A 22,147-nucleotide genomic window follows, 5' to 3' on the forward strand; every position below is an offset into this window, starting at 1 on the left:
CAAAAGCCTAGAGTTCCTAGGATTCCACATCTGACAACATAATTAAGTTCATTGAGATAAAATCAAAATTTAACCAAAAGCATGGGGATTTTAAGATTTCATTTCTGTGGTGTTCAGCACCTTCTATCTATTGGAGTTTTTAAAAACTTTTACCTCCAGGATAGGCCAACTGGTAGATAGAATGGACACCTTGCTCAAAACTGGGGGTAGAGTGGGAACCCAAAATAAAGAACAAGAGAATCCCCAATGTATCCCCACAGACCCATTCCCCTGAAACTTAAAACAGAGAATTGGGACGTATTTGGAAAAGGAATGCTTTCTTTCTATGACGCTGATGTAGAAGGGAGTAGATGTGCATGTCGTGTGTCCGCATTGAAATCAAAAGCATCAGGTTCTTAGATTTCGTTTCTCTGATTTAAAACACCATAAATAAGCTCATTAAGATCATAACAAAAATTTCATCAAAGACATGAGGTTCTTGATGTTCCGTTTCTGTGACTGACAATGCCATAATGAAGCTCACTAAGATAAAAATCAAACTCGGGTGTTCTTGAGATTTGGTTTCTGTGATCAAAAACACCGTAACTAAACTCATTAAGATCAAGATTAAAATTCAGATTCTTGAAATTTAGTTTCTATGCCTGTAATCGCCATAACTAATCTCATTAAGATCAAAAATTAGAGTTTAATTAAAAAACATGGGATTCTTAAAGTTTCATTCCTGTGATTGAAAACGCCATAATGAAGCTCATTAAGATCAAAATCAAAACTGAAACAACAGAAGGCGTTTGATTCCGTTTCTGTGGTTGGAAATGCCATAATTAAGCTCATTGGAATGAAAATCAAAGCTTGATCAAAAGCGTGGGGTTCTTAAGGTTTCGTTTCTGTGATTGAAAATGCCATAATTAACCTTGTTACAAACAAAATAAAATTTAATAGAAAAAGATTATGTTTCTGTGATTAAAAACGCCATAATTAAGCTCAAAAAGATCAAAATCAAAATTTAATCAAAAGTGGGGTTTTGAGATTCTGTTTCTGTGATTGAAAATGGTATAACTAAGCTCATTAAGATCAAAACCATACTTTAATCAAACGCAAGATTTGGTTTCTGTTATTGAAAACGCTATAATTTACTTAATTAGATCAAAATCAAAAGCATGGGGATGTTAAGGTTTCATTGCTGTGATAGAAAACTGCAAAATTCAACACAACCTTGCTAATTTCCATTCCAATCAATCCAATTACTTAAATAGAATAAATCTAACTATATTAATTCGTTATCTCAAATGTGTCTTGCCTACAAATAATGGCACTTTTCTGCGAAGAAAGTAAAGACCCTTCAAGCCCCTTCTTATAGGAGACATAGGTACAACATACATTGATGTTTTCATTGTATTCTCATTATAATATTATTGAACACAGCTTCAAGCTATCCTCACATTATCATATACCAAACAAGATGGTCTTTTAATTCAAAACAACCGTCACTGTAAAAATGTTGTTTTGTTGGTTTCACCTAAAAATATAATACTAAATTACACCTGAAAGCAGCTGAAAACGTGAAAGAGCTTCATTTTAAGAACACATGTACAACATACCCTTGTCGGATGAATAATCCCAGCTCTATGTTTATAACGAAGGACAATTCACTTTAGTACAAAGCTTTGGCAAAGAATAATCTCGTCAATACTTTCAGGAACAAAATTTTGGGCAATGGCAGATACTCAAAGCCCTACTCTGGTATGTCTCATGTTGAAGAAAATTCTTAAAACGATCAAAACTTCATATTATGTATCCGAAACCAAGTTGGCAGATGTTTCTATGTAGAAACAAGATCACAAGTATATATCCGGAGAATGTTGATTTTTACAATCTAACTTCTGTCCCTTGATTTCTTAAATGCTCTTTCACAGCCTGTATTGGTACCTGGAAATATAAAAGCAGAATGTTAACTCCAAATTCACCATCAAACAATCAATATTAATGAAAAAGGTTGTAATTTAACAGTAACCTGCATGCCAATTTGGCTATGGCCAACGTCAATCTTCATTGTCAAGACTAAACAAAAACTCCATCGATAATTGAAAAGCCATACAGAATAATTATCCCTTGCATATTGAAAGGCTTTCTCGATGTTGTTTTGGACAATCACATTTATCATTAAATGCTAAGTTGTCTCATGCTTTTTAACAAAAAAAACATCGCTTCTCAAATCGGAAGCCAAAAGGTTGAATTCCCAAACTACCATTAAAAGACACCGATTTCTGACAGTTCATGATAACTCAAGGATTATAGAATCAGTGGACTTGGTCATTATTGTAAAGTGTCATATAATATAACTTATCAAGGGTATTTTGTTTGCCAAGGCATTAGTTAACCATCATAAACATCATCTTTCCAAGGTGATAAAGCAGCCCACTGCTGCATGCACCCATTGCTATAAACCTATCTTGTGTGTGCCAGTGGCATGAATCAGAAAATAGAACATGATGAATCTTTTGGATGATTACATAAACAAATTTGCCTTCCTGCAGCAAGAAATGGAGAAGTGCACATTGCACTTGTTAATAAACAAATAAGACTACTCAACACCCTACAAGCCAGGAAAGAAGATACCCTTGCTGTCCTAGAATGTTCGAGAGATAATGATTCCCAGCCACAAGCAGTCTGTCATAAGTGTCTTGCAGTGTTTCCATCCAGATGTAGCTTTCCTTTAGGTAGCTATGGGTTTGAGCTTCAGAGCAACATGAATTAAAGTTGGAATGGCCCTTTCTGGGCTTCAGATCATCATCATTCTCATGGGAGAGGAGGGGTTGGGGTTGTTCTTTCATCATATTTGCGGAATTTTGTGGTGGCTTTTGGTTCAGACCCTCGAGTCATTCTCTCTGTTCACTCTCATGACACAGGATAAACTGATCAGCATTGTGCTGCTTATTCTCCAAATTCCAGTGCAGAGCATAACAGGATCTTGGATCCAATGGCTTCTCTTGTCGATGCAAAGTAGGCTGTCAACAAGGATTTTAATATTGTCGAGTGGGATGATGATAGGTGCGGAGGCTCAAACTTAGTGGTTAGTGGTTCCAAGAAGTAGCCTTAGTGCGGGTTCAAGGACTCCTTACAGATTTTTGACACAAATTTGAAACAAAAGGGGTTGGGCTATGGTAGTTAGTACACCTAGACCAACTACGGGTAGGGTAACACTACAGTTCAGGCTCAATATGTCATCTCTATGAGCAGTGGGATGAAATGACATTCCTGAGTAGACATCATCTTGTGGACGTTCTAATGGATGTGACATGTTCAAATCATCTTCCAATTCAAACTATATTTTCTCTAGGCCAGTCAGTAGATTCACCACCTTCTTTGTTTAAGTTGAATGTGTCCCATCTAGAGGGCCAGAGGATTTTAGAGCTTTCATTCATCATATCTGGAATTTGTCACCTAAATTGGGTAGATATTGAGGAAGGATTCTTTGGTAGGGGATTGTTATGTGTCATACAGTTAAGTTTATGAGAGGATGGGGTAGAATGATAACACAAAAACAGAGAAAGGAGCTGAAGGTAGCCGGCAGCTGCTTCAGCAGGTTCGCATCTTTCTTGAAGAGGATCTGCATAATATGAATCTTCAAGAAGACACTACTATGCTAGAGATGGTTGTTAGCTGCAATGGGTGTATCCCATGCCTGCTCAGATTCAATCCCAACTTTAGCAGCTTCAAGAACGAGATGAAGGCTCCAAGTTCTACGTTGACTTTCTCAAGAGGAAGGTGGCTGCAGATAGGTGCTAGGACTGTAGTCGGACAATGGCACTCTTGCAGAGGATCTTGTTTAGTTTCCATTTTCAGAATATTTTTGTTCCACATGTCCTAATGAATGGGACATTAGGGTGGTGGCTACTAGAGATGCATGTTGTAGAGCGGTTTCCCACAAGATTTCTAATGGAAATCATGATAGGTTGGATAGAAAGCTTCCAAAAGAAGAGCTAATTGCAACATCATCTTCCATGAAAAATGGTGAATATATAGGCATGGATGGTCTCCCTTATGAGTTCTACAAGGCTATGTGGGATACTGTGGGACATGAATTTTGTTGTTTGGTCTATGAGGTATTTTCTTCTAGTTGCTTCTTTAAGCTGGCACTGATTGAGCTTATTTCAAAAACGCAACAAGGGACTCCATCAATCTGCCCTAATTTCTGCCACACGTGCAAAATTTCAGGGAATTACAGGGGCCGAAGTTGCAAACCTATTGCAGGGAGCCAAAAATCTGTTGCAGGAGGCCGAAAATTAGAGGTTTGACGAGATTTGGAAAGCTTTGACTTGTGTTGACTTTGACTTGTTGGAAGAGCTTGGAAGGAGGGCTCACATGGGTCTTGTAGGAGGTCTTCGTCTTGGCTTTTGGGTCTTGGATTTTTCACTTTGATCTGATTCTATAAGAAGAGAAGATTTGACTGGGTTTTCCCCTTGGAGGGGTTTCGCCTTGGCTTGGAGCCTATACCTTGGGTTCATTGTATTTTTGTGATCTTCATGGTTTATGGTTTTGGTAATTGTTTGATCAAAATAACATAATAAAACTAATAAGAAGTCAACATATCTTCACAAGCAATTATCAAGTAAAGAGAATTCATCGTATCAAAGCTACAGTGAGGAGAAGGCAGCTTGAAGATCACTCTTGTTGACATAAGTGGAAGACATTCATCAGAGCTACTTTGGAAGAAATCATTTGCTAAGGACACAAGGAAGAGCATAAGGAAGAAGGCTCAAAGGAAGGTTACTACATTAGCTATTCATCTCTCTCTACCATTGAAAGCTATTGGTTACTCATCATCATTTTGAAGAAGTTCAATCTCTCTCTTGGAAGCTCTTTAATCATCACTCATTTTGAAGACATCTCTTTAAGAAGTTATCATTTAAGAAGCATCAAGATTCCTGGGAACATCATCTACACTCTTGAAGCATCATTACTCATCTTTGAAGCAACTTGAAGATATTATTGTACCAGCCATCCTAGAAGTCATCATTCTAGGACATCTTTGAAGTCTCTTGGAAAATCTTGGAGCATCAAGATATTTGAAGACATCATCATCAAGCAAGTCACTCTTTTGACAAGTACTATATTATTCTCTGTCTCAATCTTCAAATCAAATGACTTCATTTTGTAAGGAAGGCAATAAGCTTGATGGGTCAGTGAACTTTCAAGCATGGAAGAAGAGAATAGATTTGGTGCTCATAGAAAATGAAGTCATGGACTACGTTCTAGGCAAAGTTGCAGAACCAGAGAAGGATAAGACTCAAGAATGGGCCAAGTACACTAAAGGAGAAGTTAGGGCTCAAAGGATTCTCATTGAATCCATCAAACATCATCTTCTTCCCTTTGTTGCATACTTGAGCTCATCTAAAGTAATCTATGACAAGCTGGTGAAACTATATTCAGTCAGTACCATAGGTCAAAAAAAATCTATGAGGAATAGATTTTACAAAACAAGGTCATCAAGGGATGAAGACTTGGTATCATATCTTATAAATGTCTCACAGTTGAAAGATCAATTATAAGGGCTTGGAGAAGTTGTTTTTTATTCTGAATTAACTACTTGTATACTCAATGCTTAAACTTCAGAATGGAGTAGTTTTGTGACAAGGATATATTCAAGAAAGGACACTTTGAATTTCAATGAGTTGTGGTCTTTGTGTATTCTAGAAGAGACAAGATTGAAAGCCAAAGATGACACCAAACCCAATGAAAAGTCTCAAGCTTTTGTTGCTAGATCAAAGAAGAAGAATGGAAAGTTTGGAAGGCTTGAACCTTGTCGAAGGAACAGCAATAATAACAACAATTAGGCATGTGGAAGACAAGATATGTGTTGAGATTTGGTAGCTTGGGAGGTACTCCAAGCCCTAGGGTTCGGGGTTTGGAGGAAGGAGCGTCACAAAAGTGGTTTGTGGGCTTAGAACCCAACATGTGGGCTTTACACCCAAGCTTGTGGGTGTGAAACCACAAGGTGTTTGAGTGATTTGACTGATGGAGATGATAGAGGACCTCTAGAGGAACTAGGGGCAACAAAAATCATCAAAATTGGCGGTCTAGAAATGGAGATAAAAATTTAATTATGTTGTTAGTGGGCTTTGTGGCACATAAGTCAGGTCGGCTTGGTGTTTTAGTATGCCCCAAAGACAGTATGTTGACACCACATGTTTGCATATAAATAAAGGTTATGTGAGAGGCTATTCCACCATCATCCAAAGCGCAAACACATCAAGATATTTATCTCTGAAATTAGCGAGGGTTTGAGGCATCCTAGCGAGGCAAGGAGGACGAGTGTTTGGGAATGTTTGGTGTGGATCTCCTTGAAGGAGCAAGGCTGCAAATTTCAGAGGTAAGAGGGTTATTTTTTGTGCATGGTTTATGGTTATATTGCTTCTATTTTGGCTGCAAGGGAGTGTTGTAGCTACAACCTAAGTCACCGGGTATGGTGAATTTAATCCTTTGAAATCGAAATTCGCCGAACCTCAAAGCAATTCAAACAAATTTGTTTATGTTCGCCGAACTTTATGCCGAACACGAACACGAACAAATTCGATGAAATTTGCAAAAAAATTGTTGAATTTCAATTAAGGGTTTTGTGGTTCAACATTTTTCCATCGTTTAAAATTTAAAAAAAAATGGTACGTTTGGTAACCGTAATGAATTTCAGGCTAAAGCTTGGCACCACGCGAAAATCTACCTCACTCACAGTCATACTCTAGCTCCAACCGTTGAGGTAATCGGGCCTTTGGGAATTGGATAACTAGCCACTGGGAAGTTGGATAAGTAGGCCATTGGGGCATTTGGAATCATTGAAAAAATGAGAAAGGTTTTTGATTCGATTGACAAACTTTTCTAATGGGAACAATAATCAATCTTCTTCAAGTAATGTTTTTGTCAACCAACCCATCGAGAGGGTTGAATCATCGGGATGAATAATGAATTTTTGTCCAGTTCAGTTAATAGAATTCACTAACTAAAACAACAATTTTTTTTGTCAATTTATAGTTTTGTTAATCAACATATAATTCCATTGTGATGTATCGTCGGAGAAATAATTTGTAATTGTCTGTATGGATTTAGTGAAAGTTAGGTGACTTTTTGCTTTTTATGTGGTAATCTACATGATTTATTTTTGAAGAACCGTGGCTAAATGTGTTTTTCAGCCTACTTAAACTTAAATTGTAAATAGTATTTCAAATTTTATATGTCGAATTTTATGCCGAATTTTATCAGCAAAATTTTAGGTGCCGAACTTTATTCAATTTCAAGGTTGTCGAATTCGAACAAGAAGACGAACGCAGTGACTTAGGCTACAACAATGTGGAGACATAGTTTGAAGGGCCGAGAGGCCTAGTAAAGGCCCTCTCTACAAGTCGCAACCAATCAGAGTTTAGCGCAGGTGGAACAAAGGGTAGATTTCCTTAAATAAGGTGCGGATCTCTTGCTGTAGCAGACTGTGCGTTGTAGGGTGCCTTGTGGAGGTTCCCAAGGCCTAAAATAATGTGTGGAAAGACCTAGAAGGGACAGTGAAGAGAGGTAGTTGTTTGGAGAAGGGAAACATAGATTTGGAGCAGAGTTTAGGGCTACTGGTGTGCCCTAACTAGAGCTCAAGTCGCACAGAACCCAAGGACAAGAGGTCCAACAAAGCATTGGAGACATAGGTATGTATATCCTCTTGTTGATTTTGGTTTTCTAATCTATGTAGAGGTCCAGATTGGACATTTGTATTAGACACTTGTGGACTATTGGAGGGCAGTGAGAAAGTGGACCAAGTGTGCCCGAAGTGCAGACCTTAGGAAGGACACTAGGGCTGCTAAAAGTGGCAGAGAATTGAAGAGCTCAAGGTCTGATCAGGCAGGAAGAGCAGAGTAACCAGCCCAAGTTCATTATGCAAAGACGGATGTTTAACAATGATAGGTGGCAGCCCTCCTGCCCTATGTTTGACTTCATTGGAGCAGCACAAGAAGACAATAGTGGGAAGAGGTCCCTAAGTAGCTGAGGAGAAACAATGGGAAAGAAGTCTCAAAGTGTTGTGTGCTTTAAGGACTAAGGAGCAACTAGTGAGCATGAAGACCCTATGTGTTGGTTGTAGATGGACTTATGATTAGCTAGAGGGCAAAATGGAGGACCAGGTCCAGTAACCTAAAGGACCAAGACCATTGATAGAGGCAATGCTGTTGCAGAACGAAAGTGAAGGTCCTATAGTGTGTTTAGGATACGACAAAGAAGTTGTGATTGTGCACATCAACTAGATCAACAGTGTATCTTGTTCTTGTATTCTTGTACTAGTCAATGTATGAGGACCATTATCCCTGGTATGGGAGCTCTATACAGTGGTATTATTAGTTTCATTAATATAATGAACTTGGGTTATTGGAAATTGTAAAAAGTTGTGTATATTTGTGCACGTGTTGATTTACTGCATTGTTTATATTCCGCTATACAAAGTAGTTTGTTGTGATACTTGGATTGGTAGCGTCAATGGTTGTAAGATTCTAACCTAGACTCCAGTATCGTGGAAAAACAACATTGTATCAAAGCTACTTTGAAGGGGCAGTGAATCAAAGTGTGCACAACAAAGCACGACTTAAGAGGGAGTTGGTCACATTATTGTTGAAGGGCTCACAACAATATCGAAGTTGCAAGTTGGTCTCCGGTATGAGGATAGGTTGGAAGGGTTGTCCAACTATAGTCCATGGAAGGAACGGATCAAGTTGGTTCTAATGGTCAACAAGATCTGGGACTTTGCCGAGAAAGCAATCAAGAAGCTGACTAACCCTAAGGAGATGGAAGTATACAAAGAGTTGGATACGAGGACGAACTTGATCATCCTAGACGGTGTCAAGGATTCCTTAATACCTCATATATCTAAGAAGAACATTGCCCATGAGATGTGGGAGGCTCTTCAAAATTTGTTCCAGAATAAGAACGAGAACCGGGTATTAGTATTGCAAGATAAGTTGAAAGCCACCAAGATGATACAGGGTCAAGGGGTGACTTTGTATCGGACGAGGTTGTCTCATGTTCGTGACGAGCTTTCTGCCATCAATGAAACTATTTTAGATTCTAAGGTGGTAAGGATTGCCTTGAAGGGGTTTACTCCAGAGTGGAAGTCGTTCATCAAGGGGATCGTTGCCATGGACAAGTTGCTAGACTAGAACAGATAGTGGGATGACTTCATTCAGGAAGAGTTGCAAGACAAGGATCTTCATCCGAATAAGAAGGCTTCAAATGATGACGTGGCAATTGCAGCAAGAATGAAGGTAAAGCAAAAGAAGAAGTTGAGTAAGATCAAGTGTTTCAACTATGGCGAGCTGAGTCATTTTTCAATGAAGTGTCCGATGAAGAAGAAGGGAGATGATGAGAAGAAGAAAGGGAAGAAGGTCGCAAGTGTTGCCACTTTTGCCGAGATAGATGATCTCTCTAGGAGATTGGAGAATGAGGAATTTTCTTTGATCTCTCATTTCTCGCAGGGTACCATCGACGAGGCTACATGGTACGTGGATAATGGAGCATCAAAGCATATGACAGGGTCATAGGACGTGTTCGATACTCTAGCTAAGTGGGACTCGAAGTTGCACATGGTGGGCGACAAGAGTCAAAAAGAGATCAGAGGATCAGGTGTCGTGCCATTGAGGATGGAGTCAAGTTATGTGATGCGAGTTCAAGACATACTATTTGTACCAGGACTTAGATACAACGTGATGTTTGTCTCGGCGATTAAGCATAAGGGGTTTGAGGTCTTTTTCTAGAATGGGAAGGCGAAACTCAAGCCCAGAGGCTCTAGCTACGTAGGTGTTGTGATTGGAGTTAGAGAGCATGGTTAATACAGGCTAACAGGCAAGCTTATAGATCATGAGAAAAAGAAGCAGAACCAAGTGCATGTTCCACAAAAGCGGGTGCAAGTTTCAGAGCAATGGGTATAGGTTCCAGAGAAGAAGGTCAAGATTCCAGACGCTTAGAGGGAGTGGAGTTCTAGAGGGAGTTTGCAGGTTCAGAGGGAGAATGTGCAACCTAAGAAGAGCGAGTGGTTAGTGGATGACAAGCATCAGAAAGAGATCAGAGGATCAGGTGTTGTGTCATTCAGGATGGAGTCAGGTCAGGTGATGCGAGTTTAGGATGTAATGTTTGTAACAGGACTCAAATACAACATGATGTTTGTCTCAACGATTGAGCAGAAGGGGTTTGAAGTCTTGTTCCAGAGTGAGAAGGTACGATGCAGGCCCAGAGGCTCTAGCTCCACAGGTGTTGTGATTGGAGTTAGAGAGCACGGTCTATACAAGCTAACGGGCAAGCCTATAGATCATGAGAAGAAGAAGCAGAACCAAGTACAAGTTATGGAGAAGCAGGTGTAGGTTTCAGAGGAGAAAGTACAGGTTCCAGAGAAGAAGGTCCAAGTTCCAGAGGCTCAGAGGGAGTTGAGTTCTAGAGGGAGTTGTAGGGTCAGAGGGAGAATGTGATACCCAAGAAGAAAGTGTGGTCAATGGGGAGTAAGGGTACTTCTACATCTGGCATGAAAGAATCATGGAAACACCGAAAAGGATTTCAGGAGAAGAAGAAGAAGCAAGAGGCTTTCAGTGACAGTGACAATTCTAAGAGAGACGTAGTCCATGTTACAAGGTTTGTTGCAGTTATGGATGCTAGGGGTTGGGCAAGTGTAGTAAGCAATGATAGTGATGATGAGTTACTTCCTAGTATTGGAAGTACCTCCCTCGCTAAGAGGGAGTGTTGAGATTTGGTAGCTTGGGAGGTACTCCAAGCCCTAGGGTTTGAGGTTTGGAGGATGGAGTGCCACAAAAGTGGTTTGTGGGCTTAGAACCCAAGGTGTGGGCTTTGCACCCGGGCTTGTGGGTGTGAAACCAAAAAGGTGTTTGACTGATTTGACTGATGGAGATGATAGAGGACCTCTAGAGGAACTAGGGGCAGTGAAAATAATCGAAATTGGAGGTCTCGAAATGGAGATAAAAAATTAATTATGTTGCTAGTGGGTTTTGTGGCACATAAGTCAGATCGACTTGGTGTTTTAGTGTGCCCCAAAGACAATATGTTGACACCACATGTTTGCATATAAATAAAGGTTATGTGAGAGGTTATTCCTCCATTATCCAAAGTGCAAACACATCAAGATATCTATCTCTAAAATTAGCAAGGGTTTGAGGCAGCCTCGGCAAGGAGAACGAGTGTTTGGGACTGTTTGGTATGGATCCCCTTGGAAGAGCAAGGCCGAAAAATTCAGAGGTAAGAGGGTTATTTTTTGTGCATGGTTTATGGTTATATTGCTTTTGTTCTAGCCGCAAGGGACGGTTTTAGCTACAATAGTGTGGAGACATAGTTTGGAGGGTCGAGAGGCCTAGTAAAGGCCCTTTGTACAAGCTGCAACCAATCAGAGTCTAGCTCATCTGGAAAAGAGGGTGGATTCCCTTAATTAAGGTGTAGATCTCTTGTTGTAGCAGACCGTGGGTTGTATGGTGCCTCATGGAGATTCCCAAGGCCTAAAACAATGTGTGGGAAGACCTAGAAGGGACAGCGAAGAGAGGTAGTTGTTTGGAGAAGGGAAACACACATTTGGAGAAGAGTTTAGGGTTGTTGGTGTGCCCTGACCAGATCTCAAGTTGCACATAACCCAAGGACAAGAGGATTAGCAGAGCGTTGGAGACATAGGTATGTATATCCTCTTGCTGATGTTGGTTTGCTAGTGGATGTAGAGGTCCAAATTGGATGTTTGTACTAGACACTTGTGGACTGCTGGAGGGCAGCGAGACAATGGACCAAGTGTGCCCTAAGTGTAGACCTTAGGAAGGACACTAGGGCTACTAGAAGTGGCAGAGAATTAAAGAGCTCAAAATCTGATCAACCAGCCCAAGTTCATTGTGCAAAGAAGGATGTTTGACAGTGATAGGTGGTAACCCTCCTGCCCTATGTTTGTCTTCATTGGAGCAACACAGGAAGACAATAGTGGGAAGAAGTCCCTAAGTAGCTGAGGAGCAACAGTGAGCAAGAAGTCTCAAAGTGTTGTGTCCTTTAAGGACTAAGGAGCAGTTAGTGAGCGTGAAGACCCTATACGTTGGTTGTAAATGGACTTATGATCAGCTAGAGGGCAGATTGGAGAGTCGAGTTCAGTGACCTAAAGGACCAGGACCACTGATAGAGGCAGTGTTGCAAAACAAAAGCAAAGGACCTGCAATGTGTTCAAGATACAACAAAGAAGTTGTGATTGTGCACTACATCAACTAGATCATTAATGTGTCTCTTTCTTGTATTCTTGTACTAGTGGATGTATGAAGGTCATTATCCCTAGTACAAGAGCCCTAGACAATTGTATTATCAGTTTGATTAATATAAAGAAGTTAGGTTATTGGAAATTGTAAAAAGTTGTGTATATATGTGCATGTGTTGATTTACTGCATTGTTTATATTTTGGTGTGCAAAGTAGTTTGTTGTGATACTTGGATTGGTAGCGTCAGTGATTGTAAGATTCTAATCTAGACTCCAGTATTGTCTTAAGGATCGTCAAAACAAGAAAAACAATAAGAGGAAAGAAAGGAGTGGAGCTCATATAGCTGAAGAAAATGAAGACCCTGAGAAGAAGCCAAAGAATGAAGATCCTAAGGATCTCTATTATTGAAGAACTCCACCACTACCAAGTTTACTAACAACTTGTTTTCTTTTGTTTGAAGATGGCAGAGAGAGTAGCATATACAATTACATTTGTAGAAGAGTCTTATTTTTTGAGAATTATGGCATCATGGAAAGAAGCATATAGCATTGGAAGGATTAGAGTCTACACAATGAGTTGCATCTCATTGGTAGCAGTCATCTAGCAAAGCAAGGATAGAAGGATTTGCACCATCTAGCACTTCACAATTCATGCAGCTACTTTTTGGCATCATGTTGTTATAGAAACAATCTTCTAGCAGGAAAGGATCACAAGGATCCCTAATAGTATCTGAACCATCATTATGAGAAGGTTCTTTAGTATATGGAAGAATCATTGTGACATGACAAGAGAATGTTCCACTAGAATATTATGGAAGTAGTATCAAAGAGAAGCCTAAAGATTGAAAGTATGAAGATAGTGAAGAAGCAGCATGAAGGTATATTTGGAGCATTTCTCATCTTAGAGAAGGGAATACAATCATCTTCAATCAAAGAAGCAACTTTTTCAAAAGGAAGTTAACTAGATGACAGTATGAAAGGAAGAAGTATGCATATCTTTAGAAAAGAAGCTCTTCATTAGAAAATAGATTTATGTTTTCAGAAAGTATTGTAGGAAGAGATGGATGCAGTTGCGATTGGAAGCATGAGCATGGTATGTCTAAGTTGGATATGACTTAACTCTTCCATTTGGTTGCTCGATATATAGAAGAATGATACATGAGCATGGTATTCATCAACATCTGATATGGTTTCTTGAAGAATGTAGGAAAAGATAGCAATGATAACTTTAGAGGGAGTTGTGAAGTTCCCAGTGGATATGATATTGAATCTTGTTGATTAGTTCATTCCTAGAACACATTGATTGATGTTTGAAAGCTAAAGAGCGTGAAGAAGGATTCTAGTACAACAATAGACCAAGCAAAGGAATGTTGATCTTAGAGGGAGCTACTAGCAAGATTTGACATCTTGACAAGAGGCTATCATGAATTGGTAACTCTAATATTCATGATTTGTTTAAGATATGATTTGGCTACCTGGAAGGGCATATTGTAGAAGTATAGACTAGAAAGATAGTAATGGAATATACAATTATTTGATTTAACTCAATTCAAAGAGCACATGGATTGAGTGGACAACACTCTAAAGGCTTAGAAGAATATGTGGCATAAATGTGTCAGAAAAGGTAGCAAGTCACGAGATAGTTTGTTGATTATGATGGATTTGATGAAGAAGTTCACTTTCCTAGATAGACAAAATAAGTTATGATTAGCTCTACATTGATTCGTTTGACAAGATATTTTGATGACAAAGATACTATAAATGATGATTGATGGAAAGTGATACGACTGACAGCAAGAACCCTGTCATGAAAATAGATTGAGAAAGAGTTTAGCTCCATAATATCTAGGAAGGTCGAAGCTCAGGAATGATATGATGATGCGAAATAAGAGCCCTGCAGCTACAACTAGATCTCTACAGAAGAATAAGTTGCTGATGTTTGAGACAAGGTAAGGATTGTGATGATGTCTCCTTGGTTGAGAGGGAGTGAGGGGTTTCCTCCTTGTTTGAAAAAGGAGTGAGGACTACCTCCCCAATAGAGAGGGAGTGATGTGGGACACCATATTCTCCATGTGTCATGCACTAGACTAAGATTAATAGTCTTAAGTCTAGTGAAAGCAGTGTTAATGAGAATGGAGGATTGGATACGCATCTGGGACTGGTCCACCTTGAGAATTTGGAATCCAAGATAGGTAGTAGTCTCGTGGACCGATACTCTTTGAGGATTTGATAGGGTATCCAAAATAAGAGTAGTCAAAAAGGATTGGGAATCCAAGATAAGGATAGTACTAGAAGGACATACCTTGTGAACATCTAAATGGGGTATGTGCCTTGAAGAGGTTGTGATATTGGTGTCCATATGTATACCTTCCAGCATTGTCCTCTAATCTTGTGGAGAGTTAGAGCTTGTTAGTCAAGGCCTTGTTATATTGCAATTTGACAATGTTGGTGATGATGTTGATGTTTGATGTTGGCTTATCAATCTGACTCTTCTTATGAGAATATTTCAATTTGAGAGTATCCTTATACTGACTATGTAATTATGAATACCTCCCTAGTTAAGAGGGAGTGTTGGAAAATGTAACTAGGTTCGGTCTTCATAATTATCATTGTACTTATTTCATTACGTATTTCATGTAAAAAGAAAAAGAAGAAAAATAATTATTATTTTTTCTAGCATGGGTCTCATGCTCAAACCAAATTGTTATTAGGTCAAGCATATTCTTCATGCTTCTAAGGTTTCTTGAGTCAAAAGAAATTTTGTCATAAGTCAAATCATTGTACTTGAGTCAAGTCCTAATTGGACTTTTGAAAGAAAATGGAAAAAGGATTTTATTTGAGTCAAAAATTTCAATTTTGTCCCCACGAGACCAAGTCGGCCCTAGAAGGGATACATTTAACCACTTGCATGTGTATAAATATAGTACAATGCATCCTCATTTGGAGCATCACAAGCAAGTTCGATTTTTGTGCTGAGAAATGAGAGAAAATCAAACAAGTCAAGAAGAAGAGCTAAAATCAAAGAAGAGAGAGCGAGGGTCAATGGAGGAAGAATTTTTTCTCTGTGTGAGAAATTTTGCCTTAATTTCTGTCACACATGCAAAGTTGCAGGGAATTGCAAGGCTGAAGTTGTAGACCTATTGCATGGGGCCGAAAATCTCTTGCAGGTGGATGAAAAATAGAGGTTTGACCAAATTTGGAAGCCTTTGACTTGAGTTGACTTTGGCTTGTTGAAAGAGCTTGGAAGGACAATTGACTTGGGTCTTATCGGAGGTCTTCGTCTTGATTTTTGGGTCTTGGATTTCTCACTTTGATCTGATTCTATAAGAAGTGAAGATTTGACTAGGTTTTCCTCTTGGAGGGGTTTTGCCATGGCTTGGAGACTATATCTTGTGCTCATTGTCTTTTTGTGAACTTCATGGTTTAGGGTTTTGGTAATTGTTTGATGAAAAGAACATAATAAAAGTAATAAGAATTCAACATATTTTTACAAGCAATTATCAAGTAAAAAGAAATCACCCTAATTGTTGCCCTATTGATTTCTCAACATCCCCAATGGAAACAATTTACCTCCCAATGCCTTGAGCAAACTTTAAGGCATGTCTCTAGTCGAAATATGGTGGGGTGTGAGGTATTTATTTGGTTCCTAGGGATGTCTACATTATACGCAAGGAATAGGGGGCATTTGATTTGATTGATGTGGCCACGCAACATAGTAATCTTGCATCCAATGGGTAATTAGTTGTCTTCAAGGTTAAACACATTAGATGGTTTTGTTTTGGAATCAAGTGAGCATTACACAACATACAAGTTGAGTTCGAGGGGCTTTTGGTCTATGTGCCATCATCTTTCCTCTCCACATTTTTCAAGTATTTAGATGTTTCATCATCAGGAGCATTTGAAACAACATGGACATCTATTGAAGAATTTATTCACTACCACTAGGAGGGCAACTAAACTAGTTGCAATTTGGCCTTGTTACCCATGAATTGTGGATGACCAATAGGAGAATTTTTCTCCTAGATTTGTCTTCAATCGACAACCAACAACTCGGAAACCCACCAGTGTAGCCAATTATGTGCTAGTCGATCTTCTCTCCTTGAGCCAGTCGTATGTCCCCTCGCCCATCTATCAAGAGCGTATGTTTGAAGGTGAGCCATCCAATCCTAAAGATATGTCTTTCATTGTGCAATTGGGTGCTTATACTTATTTTTCCTTGGGCACTCTTGGGTATGGATTATTGGGTGACTTGGAAGAAGGGTGGGTTTCGATTGTAGTCTTGTTCCCTCACCTTAAATGGGGAGTTCATCTTTAACCCTAGTGTCGTGGGATCTCCCCTATTGTCTTATAGCTTCAAGATGGGCACTACTTGGCAAACCCTGATTTTGGTGGCGCAGTCCCGTTTTCGCATCCCACATATTCCACTCCCCTTCGCACATTACATGCCCTATTTCATCATCTTCCCTCTCTGGGTCCACAAGGCTCTGGTACTCCTCCTCCCCTTGTCCACATGTTTGGGTCGGGCCTAGAACAATGCCCCGGAGGTTGATGCACCTTAAAAAAAAAGATGAAAACATGTCATGGCCACATACAAAAGGAAATAATACCACAAAATGCAAAAGATGGTCGAGACAATAAAATTTAGAACACGGGCAAAAGCCAAACATGATCTCTACCCGTTATCATTATGGCCATCACCCTAGTTCTTAGAGCCCCTATGAGTGCCCCTTGCATCATTAAGGAACCCATGCATGTCCCAACCCCTGGTGGACGATGAACTGCCCAACCTCAACGGGGTAATCACTGCTATGTCATACACATCATGCTCTCATCCTCTGGAGTCTCGAGCAGTAAAGTAAAAGAAAATCAATAAAAGGCAAAATGCAAATGAAGAAGGGTGGAAAAACAAAGGCCAGGGTAACTCATGTACCACGATCGTTCCCTCCTACATTCATACACCCAAATATGTGTACATCCTTCATCATTACCACCCTTGAGCCCATGGCATTTGGCCATGAGATTCATGTCCCAATCCACCTCATCATTATCCACATGACACCTGCCACTGGAAGGATGTACCTTGGACACGTCCTTCCCTTTAGGGGTTGGGAACACCTAATAGGGTTGCTTATTAACCAATCCTACCTAGGGAGGTAACACCATTACATGCTCAAAGCCCCAAATTTGGAAGGGTAACCCATTATGAAGTCTTGTTTGCGCCCTTGACTAACAAACTTGATTCAATTAGATGCACTAGTGAATTATTGTATTTAAAGGTGAGGAGATACATAGACCTTTTACATGATTGGCAGGTGGTTTCATCATGGGTTGGGCAACTTAACTGGAGCCCAAGCCCACCAAAGGATCATATTTACACTTGTAGGGGATGCATTGAGAGCCATGGGTTTCCATGTGATAGAGCATTATCTCATGCCATGGGCATCCTCAGCACCATCAACAACTTGTTCATTGCCCCACATTATATGCGAGATGATGTACTTGGACCGACAGTACCACTAATCAACTTAGTAGCATATAGAGGGTTTGGCATCTGATCCAAAGCCCAAAGGAGGTTTGTCTCATCCTTGAGACATGGGAGGGCAAGAACCATCTTTTGTGCCCCTATTTGGAGCAGTCTACAAGCTTATCTTTCATGTGGAGACCCATGAGACCACTACTTGTGTCCCATAACCACTTTCGAGCACCACATGATGTGTTTCCTAGAGATCAAGGGGCCACCCCCTTGTCTATCATTCATCAAGCCCTCACTCTCATTATGGCACCTTGAGGACTCAGCAAGGCCCTCCAACAACCCTTCTACACCATGATTTCATTATTTCAGCTCACTTTTGGATGGCTTATTCTTCACTTTATGAGCTACTTGATGGGCTTGTCACCAAGGACATACTATTTTTCACATTAAAATAATGTTAGGGGCATTTTAGGCTAATTCTAACTATTAGAGGATCTTATAAATAGATGATGCTCTCATTTGTGACAGCATCATCATCACCTCTTGGATTCTTTCTCTTGTGCGAACTTCACACTTCTTGGATGTATAGTGGAGATCTATTGATCAGTGTTGCAGGAACCGTCCCCCCCCCCAAGGATCCAAAGGCAAATCTGCGTCCCGTATGGATCCGCCACCGATCCTTCGACTTAACCGTGGATTGGAAAATTGGATCCGGGGATCGTCTTTTTTTTGGTGGTTCCTGCAAAATTGGATTCGTGGGGCCCCGATCTGCGGCTCCTACTGCCCGATCCGCAGTTCCTATTTCCCGATCCGCGGATCCGGAAAGGATCGAGTGCGGATCTGTGGAGGTTCGGGCGTGTATCCACCGCGGATCCGAGAGAAGGTGGATGGTTTTGTGGGACTTTTTTTGTTTTTGGAGATTTCGAACTGTTCTATGAGGTACTACACTCTTTGAATAATCCCAAGGTGCTCCCTAATGGTAATGTTAAATTCTTAAAGTAAAAGTGACATTCTCCTTTATCTTTCATTTCCATCATTTTACTTAAATTTTTAACATTACCATGAAATGACTCGGGATGTTTGAGAGTGGTTCCAACCTCATCAGACTTCATATGGAGAAAATAGAATTTCATATCCCATTCAAAATTCAACAGACTTAACAGTTTTCAAGATCAATGGGATTGTGGCGTTTCATTGGATTATATCATGTATGAGGGCATGTGATTGGCATTTAATCAAGAGCAACAAGCCCTATATGTACCCCCCCAGTGTTGGTGTTATTGATTGTTGAACTCCTTTTCCATGGCCTTGGCAATTATGTAACCTTTGTCATGGCCTTGGCAATTATGTACCCTTCACTCAAGTCAAAATCATTGATTAGGCATGTTAAGCTTTCTCTACCATATTAGAAGGCTTGGATTACGCTGTTTGATCAAAATTAGGCAATGTTGACTAAAATCCCTATAGAATTGAAGTAGAGGCAAAGGCTAGACAAGAGAAGAGGAATCTAGATTGTAGATGGTTGATGTTGGAATAATTAATCATTGATGTACAGTGGATGCAATGTCTCTCTTGATTTATGTAAAAATATGCATGTTTTCATGTCTTCTACAACTAATTTGGTATTCTGGATGTTTTTTTAATATAAATGCAAAAAAAATAATATATATATAGTAGATCCTTCTGAGACGCTTCGCTTCCTAGATTTTTGGAAAATGACGCTTCTGTGTCCCCGCTTCCAAAAAACATCCCCGTTTCGTCCCTGCTTCATGCAACATTGCTATTGATGCATTTTGATATTTATGGGAGATGAAATTTCCGTTCTATATTGGAGCTACTTCTTGTTCTATGGTTGGATATATCTCTTGTCATCTTGTAAATCTTATGTTTTGTTGAAGATCTATCTTGAATAATGTCTAATGTGTGGAATTGTTTCAATTAATTAATGCTTTTTGTGCCCCAGTTTTATTGAATAACATTGTAAAAGGTTATTTGTTTGGCAATTGCACATGTTACTCATTTTATGGCAAGTAGATGAATGTTCCTAATGGATTAGAATTAATTTTCATAGAGCTTTAGTGGGTAAATGTTAAAGAGTGGTTGCTAGGGTATTTCTTTTGAGGCTCCTTCAAGATGATTTTGGCGAAATTGTAAACCATCATAGCCTCCATAGACTAAGGATTAGGCATTGATCCAAGCAAAATTGGTGGTCACCTTCTCCTTACCTTTCTTTTTCTTTCTCCAAAAAAATATCGGCCCCTTTCCTAGACAGCCAACTAGCGTTGCCTGCAAATTGCACTAGAGGAGGAATATTGCAAAAGTAATTGGACAAGAATCTGCATTGGTGTCTCCTCTAGTGGCTCTCCAAGTTTGGAGCAATTCCCATGGTTGGTTTGCAAGAAAACTCAAGCCCTAGTTGCATCTTTAGAATCCCATCTTGAATGTCTTGGGTCAGTGGTCTTATTGACGGTCATTTGCACATGATATTCAAGGAATTGATCATTCTAGACACTTTCTCCTTACTTATCTTGACCTAGTGAGCATTTTGCACATGATATTCAAGGAATTGATCATTCTAGACACTTTCTCCTTACTTATCTTGACCTAGTGAGCATATTAGAGGAACTCCTCCCATGATTACTCATAAACCCTAGGTCTCGCATAGGCTTCTTTCTAGGTCTCTCAAGTAGAGCAAAAATCCTCTTTCTAGTGACAAACCAACTTAATTAGCTTTCTTGAGAAGTCCTATATCATCTTGGAATCTTTACTCTAGCCATACATGGCCCCATTATGTTATCACAAGCCCTAGGTCTCTATTTCAGTCCTAGGTATTTCTTGGAGAGCCTTCTTTGCATCAAGCCTTTAATTGAGCCTCTACTTGACTGGGCCTTGGGAATCACTTTATACCTTATTATTAATCCCATCATTACAAGTGATTTCCTCTGTACCGAGATTCCTCCCATCTGCGAAATTCCATAAAGAGTAGGGGACACTAACTGAGGTAACAATGGGTCTTTGTCCCACTGTTGTCGCTTGGTCTAGTAGTCGTCCCTTAGGTCCCCCTCATAGGACCCCTGCTAGATTGTGTGGCAACTTTTTTGGCGTCGTTCTCGAGGAGGAAGCAGGTCTACCTCCTTGGTCTAATATTTGAAGAGGTGATTCTTTTGACGACAATATAGATCCTCTTCTGCCAACTCCATTGAAAGAACGAAGCCCTTGCTCTTCATTGAGCTTCATAGTTGCAGATGCTTGTAGGGTGAAGCAAGCATCCTTCAAGCCAACTTAAATTCACCTAGGAAACTACTCATATGGTTGATAAGCAATACTCAAAGCAATGTGGGGTTGGGTTGAGTCATTCCCAGCGCTGGATCCAACATGGGTTCCGTGATATCCAAACAAATATGAGTTCAATCATATGAGTTTCTTGCCCAAGCTTAATGGAGATTCCTCTGGAGTCGTTGACCATGTGGCTACATTAAATGTGTAATGACCCGCCTATAAATAAAATACGAGTATTAGCATACATACGAGACTTCCATACAATAGCTACGTATGCATGGACCCGCATGTATCACACTATATGTAAACTAGTTACTACAGGAGGAGATATAAATTAAGGTAACAAATTAATACCTTATCAGAGTATCATATGTATGATAAGTCCTTAAAACCAGCAGAAAATATTAATTTTAAAAAGTACAGATTAAAATTTACAATTTAAAATTAATAAAATAATAATATAAATTAATTAAAATTATAAATTTAATTAATTCATAAAAAAATAAAATAAATAAACCTTATTAAACCAAACTATGTATTCAAATAAAAATCAACCAAATCAAATGAGATTCAATTTCATATAAGTTACACATCACCAAAATATTGACACGAAGAAGAAAAGAAGGCGGTGGATGAGGAAATAAAAGGAGAAGGGAAAAACCATTTTTGGGGGTAGCAGAGTTGAGAACAATTTTGGATACTGTAGTACAGTTATGAAGGAAACTTGAGTCTTGATTATACTGATGTTTTTGGGCACGGGGGAATCAGATTGCTTCAATTGAAAGCTTTCTGAGACTGAGTACCTAGGTTGTACTCAGTTCGGTAGGGTGGTTTTTGGCCGTTTTGGTGACATAGCCAGACAAGAATTGCAGCAGAGCAGACAGATTTTCAGCAAAGCAGACAATCGGACAAGAATTGCAGTAGAGTAGACAGATTTTCAGTGAAGCAGAAAGGTTGGTATTCATTAGATTAAATTTCTTTAAAATTCTGTATTTAAAATTTCATGTTCTACTATTTTGAAATTAGCTTGAGGTTCAGGTTCTTACACAATGAATACACTTCAAATGCTAATGTTGTCCATGAAGATGTTCTCCTTCATCTATTTGCTATATCAATTAGACATATCCAAAATTATTGGCTCAAGAATTCATGCAAGCC

The 22,147-nt window shown here is 39.5% G+C and overlaps 1 protein-coding gene across 1 annotated transcript in view; it reads right to left on the minus strand.

The window, feature by feature from the left end:
- Nucleotides 1–1,241: 1,241 nt before the first annotated feature.
- Nucleotides 1,242–22,147, minus strand: part of AT-HF (HIS HF) — a 350,337-nt gene continuing 329,431 nt past the window's right edge. The window contains exon 18 of the mRNA XM_089458515.1: nucleotides 1,242–1,926. Coding sequence (XP_089314641.1) covers nucleotides 1,867–1,926 — 60 coding nt within the window. The 3' untranslated portion in view covers nucleotides 1,242–1,866. The remainder of the gene's footprint in view (nucleotides 1,927–22,147) is intronic.

Source organism: Pinus tabuliformis, chromosome 7, assembly GCF_031772625.1.
Source record: "Pinus tabuliformis cultivar Carrire ecotype Pingquan chromosome 7, CPIR1, whole genome shotgun sequence".
Classification (NCBI taxonomy): domain Eukaryota; kingdom Viridiplantae; phylum Streptophyta; class Pinopsida; order Pinales; family Pinaceae; genus Pinus; species Pinus tabuliformis.